The 6,747-nt window shown below is 38.4% G+C and overlaps 1 protein-coding gene across 1 annotated transcript in view; it reads left to right on the top strand.

Moving 5' to 3' along the window:
* Positions 1–3,726: 3,726 nt before the first annotated feature.
* The window catches only part of LOC140954007 (uncharacterized), a 70,392-nt gene continuing 67,371 nt past the window's right edge, over positions 3,727–6,747 (top strand). The window contains exons 1-5 of the mRNA XM_073403395.1: positions 3,727–4,135; positions 4,636–4,672; positions 4,772–4,920; positions 5,361–5,412; positions 5,504–5,641. Of these exons, the coding sequence (XP_073259496.1) occupies positions 3,740–4,135; positions 4,636–4,672; positions 4,772–4,920; positions 5,361–5,412; positions 5,504–5,641 (772 nt within the window). The 5' untranslated portion in view covers positions 3,727–3,739. The remainder of the gene's footprint in view (positions 4,136–4,635; positions 4,673–4,771; positions 4,921–5,360; positions 5,413–5,503; positions 5,642–6,747) is intronic.

Here is a 6,747-nt window from a genome sequence, read left to right as displayed (position 1 = left end):
GGTTATGAAAAATGTTTTGTTTCCAAAGGTTATTACAATATTCAAACTTATTTACCTTTTGTGGTTTAAAATAGAACCAACTCCTCCTGGATTTGGCGTTACTCGCTTCACGTCGGCTTCCGCTTCGGTATGTTTTCTCAGTCCGTTTCCCGGGAGTTGTGCCACTTGGCTGAGAGGATGTCTTAATTCCAAGACACTTTCAACGGCTCATAACGGGAAAACTAACAGGGGTAGACCCGGGTAGACCCCGAAATTTGCAAAGAAGAAAGGTTGAAGTAACAAGATGGCCAAAATAATTCGATAAAACCGCTAACAGTAACCGGCAATAAATCCAAGAAGAACGGCAAAAACAACACTCAAATCATCATGGCGGCCTGCACATGACCGAGCAATTTAAACTTGTCACAAATGCTCAAGAAAGCAAAATATTTAAAAGTAACGCAACTGCTATCAAGATAAAGTGTTCCAACAACTTTCCACGGCGGTATAGTGTCGAAATTACCAACACAAGCTTGGAATAAAGCGAAAATTTCACCACATATACCTCTGAAAACAGCTCTTTCCGAGCGCGAAAATCACTCTACAAATGACGCATTCTGATTGGTCGAATCTCGTGACGCACACCGCCTGGACTTCCACTAAGAATGAATGAAATGCACAGAATCCAATTTGATCACCCGCGTTTCGACCTTTTACCCCTCGTAATCTGATCACGCGTGATGTGACCACCTGTCACGTGAAACCTACGCAAAGCACAGCGTTAGAGCAAAAGCATTTTGACCTTCGGACGTTGTCGCCCGCACTCCGTAACCCTTGGTTTTTACTAGTTATTACGCATGCGTCGCATGTATGTAGCCAGCATTTTTTTGAACTTCTACTAAGAATGAATGGAATGCACATAAAGCATTTTGTTCACGCGCGTTTGGACCTTCGATCACTCATAATCTGATCAGGCGTGTTTTGGCCATCTGTCACGTGAAACATACGCGAAGCACAGCAATGGAGCTAAAGCCTTCGATCGTTGTAGCGCGCACTCCGTAACGTTTGGTTATTTCTAGTTCTAGTAGCTATTAGTAGGGGAGCGGGGGACTGGAAGTAAAGACTGCGTTTCACGTGGGTGCTGATGCCGAATGTTTACCGTTAAATGATGCCGCTCGTGTTTGCATGTAGGCATTTAATTGCGGTTGTCATTTTTTTTATTATTATTAATCTCCTTTTTTGTTGACGGTAATGAATCATCAATTTATTCAATTTCGACTAGAAAATTGTTCTCTGACAGGATCCCGCAGCTTCAGAAGAGTCAACAAAAAAGCGTCATCGCGAGCAAATGACGTCTTCAGATAATGAACCGTCCAATCAGACATTTAAGAAACTACAAGCTTCGAAAGACGTGTCAGACGATGCTAAAAAGAATGTTGCAAGTCATGATGATTCTGATTCATGATGATTCATCATGACTCTGCTCTATTGTGGGACATGATTAAGCTTAAAATACGGGAAAAATCGCTCAAATACGCAATGAATAAAACTAAGAAAACAAAGGGCCGTGAGGCAGAACTAGAGCATGCAATTTCCAAACTAGAATCGAAAATGGAGAACGGAGACTCTAGCGTAACAGAAAATTCTGAACTTGCAGAACAACTGAATGATCTAAAGAGTGAGTTAGAAAGAATTATTGAGACTCGTACGAAAGGTTCCATATTGAGAGCTAAAATTAAATGGTTCACAAACGTCGCTCTCAGCTGCTCTCAACACACTTGACGATTTTGGAGAAGCCTCGGGTCTCAAACTCAACAGTAAAAAAACAGAAGCAATTTGGATCGGAACATATAGTGGAAAAACAGAAATTCTTCTTCCAGAAAGAAATTTCAGATGGCAAACAAACAAAGTAAAATCTTTAGGCGTTTGGTTTACGACAGACCCTGAAAACACTGTACTTCTAAATTATAAGGAAAAACTGGAAAAAATTAACAATATTCTAAGCAACTGGAAATACCGTAGATTAACCTTAAGTGGGAAGATCACTGTTCTGAAAAGCTTAGTAGCTTCTCAAATTGTGTACGTCTTGGCACCCTTGTGCACAAACAAAAAAATAATTAGCGAGATTAACAAGCTCTTTTACTTGTTCCTTTGGAACGGAAAGGGCGATAAAATAAAGCGAGATATTATGATTAACAATTACCCAGCAGGTGGCCTCAAAATGATTGACATACTATCTTTCAATAAAGCGCTAAAAACCACTTGGATAAAAAAGTACCTGGATACAGATAATCAGGGTAAATGGAAACTTTTTCTAGATCTTGAACTGAAAAAGTTTGAGTGTACCCTACCGTTCACAAGCAACCTTAATAAGATAGACATAGCTAATATCTTCAAAACGCAAGACAGTTTCTTAAAGGAAATTCTCCTAATCTGGTCAGAAATCAATTTTGAAGAGAGGATAACATCAGAGAGCCAGCTTTCAGAACAAGGCATATGGTACAACTCACTTGTAAGGATTAACGACAGCCCTATTTTCTTTAAAGAATGGTATCGTAAAGGCATCACAAAAGTTAAGCACTTAAGGAACAGAGAAGGAAAATTCCTCACTCCACCAGAACTTTTAAACAAATACGACATCAAGGTCCAACCCTTGGCATACTGTGGAATAATTTCTGCTCTTAAAAAGCTATGCAACACATTCAACCAAGGTGACCACACAAACGAAGGTAATAGTTACGAAAGCTTTTCGACAAAACTAATGAAAGCCCAAAAAGCAAGCAAGTTGGTGTATGACAAATTAATTACAAAGAAAAGTGCCCCCCCTACTACAAGCCAGCAAAAATGGAATCAAGACTGCAACTTAGGTCAAAACGAAATAACGTGGGGTGCGACCTACCAGCTAGCTCATAAAATCACAAAAAGCATAAAACTCAGGGAATTTCAATTTAAATTGCTGCACAGAAGAATACCAACAAACGCTTTCTTAACTAAGATAAGAGTAAAAGAAAACTCCAACTGCTCCTTTTGTAAAAAAGAACCAGAAAAACTCGTACACCTTTTCTGGTCCTGCCCCAAAACGGCGCTCTTCTGGGAGAGCATCATAACGCGATTAAAACTTTGCCAAATTATTCCCGATAGTTACTCTGCAGACATGACTGTTTCACTAGGCCTGAGATCAGACTCTTCTAAACTTCAACGCCAGATCAACTTTTGTTTTCTTATTGCCAGGCACTATATCTGGCTCTGCAAAACAAAAGAAGCTATACCTCTATTGCAAGGATTTCTCAAACACCTAAAGACAATTTACAACATACAAGCACAAGCAGAAGCAAACAATGTTCTGCCCAAACAATGGTCATTCCTACACGACATCACGTAGAAACTATCGTTTCTACCATGGCGCTATTCCCAACGCCCCCTGATATTCTCTATGTCTTTCATCCGTAGCTTATCCTGCCTCAATAACGCCAACTATCCTTAAATAAGTTTCTTCCGATGCAACTGTGTACTTGAAGCATACGAAATGTAATAATGTTTGAAAACAGTAGTATTGTTAGCAATGTAAGCAATAAGTATTGTCAGTATTGTAAGTATGGTATGAATGTTGTAAATAATGTAAGCAGTGTAAGCAGTGTTCAATATTGTAATTATTGGGTTAAGTAAAGCAAATAAAAAAAAAAAAAAAAAAAAAAAAAAAAAAAGTCATGATGATTCAAATGCAAGAACACCCATTAGGTCATTTGGGACAGCTTCAGCAATGGACAAAGTTTCTCAACAAGCTAATTGCTCTCGTCAAAAAGAAGAACTACAAAAACTCTCGTGTGGGAATGCAGAGATGACAGAATCTGTTCATACTCAGCCGGCTATTATTCAAGAGGCAAGCAATGATACAGAGGCGATACCGCCACATTCTCTGTCCCTGATAGTGTCTAGTAATGTTCCAGTCGGGGCAACACGTCAAATGAACAATTATTGGAATAATGTGTGTGATGAAACTTCCGCTTTGCAATCACCACTATCAGGTAATGCAGATCAAACAGTTATAACTGGAGTTTTGTCAAAGCAAGACAACCATGTCCCTCTTCAAGCACTTAGTAACAGGAATTCCTCTCTCTTCGATCAGTCCAAACAAGCTACTAATATGAGCACACAGGTCAGTAAAAAAACTCTCTTTTGTTGAGAAAGGCCTTTTCAATATCAAATATTACATGGACATGAAAACCCAGATCGTTAGTAAACACCCCGTACGTACCTAAGAACTTTCCATATCTGATATATGGACCAAGTTGGACTTTGCATTTCCAAATATTGTAATTTTATTTGTCAATAAAGATTTCTTCTGAATAACCTTAAGTTATAAAAATAAGGTGTCGCCTTAAATCACACCATCAGCCCTCTCTTCCGCTCAAAATACAATGCGACTAAACTCTTGTTAAAGCTTGATCAGAGAATCATTAGTGTAAGCACAATATAATACCATCATAATTATACGACATAGACCAATTACCGAAATTACGAAAAAATACAGCATTAAATTTAAAATGTCTCACCGCTATATCTTGACCACTAACGTTCAATAAGATTGTAAACCCATGTTTGTAAAGTTCTTTTATATTATAAATGTAATAACCGTAGTTTTTGCTTCAATTTCAGTCGACACCGTGTGATGTCTTAATGCAGGAATATGAAGGTAATGTTAACTTTCAACATATAATCTCACGATAAAATATCGAGTTGAAGTTTATTAACGACCTACATGTTTTTACTTCTTGCCATCTTTTCCCTCCAGTAAATTCTACACAAGATTATTGGCTTTATAGCTTTCCCACTGCATCATCCATCAATACTAACGTCCGTCAATCACAGGAGGAAATGGATCAATTCCAAGCATATGACACCATTCAAACGCCTCAAACACTTGATGCAATGCAAGAAAAGGTGAGTTTTCGCTATAACCAACAGCTTAAACTAATTGGGAGGGTTTTTTTGCAGTCGGGTTTTGGGGTCGGTGTAAAAAGTGCTTTATCATGGTTTATGGTTATAGAAGTGTACCATTTGCCATCGGGGCAGTCATGGAAATTAGCCAATTTTACAACTTAACCAGTAACATCAAGCCCTATTTTCAGATTTAGCTCTAGTCTACGAAGAAAGAGTCCGTATAAGCTAAGAGGGCTGTTGTTCCGCAATTTTTTAAAAATATTTTTACATATAATTTTTTAGTATTTATACGTTAATGTGGGAACAGGTAAATCAGCCTTTGGTCCATTGGAAAAGAGTGTCCTCTCACTGATGGGATTAAAATTACACTATGGTGTAGTCGATCCACTTTGTAAATTTCTTTTTAATATAGATGTAATAATATAAAGTTTGCACTTCAGTTTCAGACATTTAATCTGGATGAGTTACTTAATACCGAGGTTGTGGAACCAGGTAAATCTTTTTTCACCACCACTCGCACAATATAACTTTCTGAACACCAAGTTGACAAGTTTATTTACTCCTTGCCATCATTTCCCTCCAGTAAATTTTACAAAAGATTGGCTCGATAACAATCACACTGCATCATCCATCAATGCCAACGTCCATCAATCACAAGAGGAAATGGATCAAAACCAAGTATATGGCACCATTCAAACGCCTCAATACGATACGGAACCAGGTAAATCTGTTTTCACTACTAATCGTCCAAATTATCTTTCTGGACATCGAGTTCAAGTTGAGTTTGACTAATCGTCGCGGGTCGCGGGTCCAATGTCGCGTTCGCGGGTCTGAAGTCGCGGTCGTAGGTCCAATGTCGCTGTCGCGGGTCCAAAGTCGCGGATGGGGAAAATGATTTGCGAGAAATTTAGTTAGAGTTCGAGGTATTTGAGTGAAAATGACTGATAATGTAAAGGAGAAAAATCGTTTTTATGCACGGTACTCTTCGGTAGCCAATTTACAGTTTACGAATGTCAGAATCAATATAATACTGTCTAAAAAAAAGACCTAAAAGAAAAAGCTAGCCGGCTTTCGTGTTCGCCGAAAGTTTATTATTTTTTCTCTCTTTCAGGCTCTGTTATGGGTAAATTCAGCTTTAAAAACACCGAACAGTATATGATAAAAAAAATTGCCATAAGGTACCGTTGTTTACTTTGGGGACTGACCTAGGACAGCACTTCTCCTGCTACTCTTTCAGTCTTGCACTTTAAGAGGCTGTCTCAGTAAAAACCGCCCACTCAATTTCGCGTGAAAAATAATTTTGCCTGAAACTCTGGCGAGTGAAAGGCTTTATGGAGACTATAACTAAAATAGGTTTGCTTTGATTCACAATAATTTTCTGGCCGCGCTGGGGGGGCGCCGAGTATTTTGTCCCGCCACGGCCATTTTGCGCGTCTTGAAAACTGAAAATTTGGCATTTTTTGCGGCGCTGTAAAATGTTTGATTTGCACCATCTACCAATTAATTTTATACCTATTTATAGGTAAACATCTCTAGTTTTTCCTGAAGGTAATAGTTATCCGCTAAATTTAGCTGGAAAGACGAAATCAAGCAAAATATGACCCCAACTAATTGCCTTGGAGCGAAAGGCCAAAAATTACCCTGTTTTAAAAGCTTATTTCTGACTTTTGGGACATAGTTGAAAGCTCTAAACTAAATAGACGCAAAGATAGACCATCTGTTATAAATAATATACAAAACCCCATGTACGATTTCAGTATTTTAAAAGTTATAACCGTTTGTATCAACGCGTATGCGAGCTAATACGATATTTCTAGATTTAGCGTA

This window comes from Porites lutea, chromosome 12 (assembly GCF_958299795.1).
Source record: "Porites lutea chromosome 12, jaPorLute2.1, whole genome shotgun sequence".
Taxonomy (NCBI): Eukaryota; Metazoa; Cnidaria; class Anthozoa; order Scleractinia; family Poritidae; genus Porites; species Porites lutea.
The sequence above is the reverse complement of the archived record's forward strand: the minus strand, read 5'-3'. Positions and strand labels throughout refer to the sequence as shown.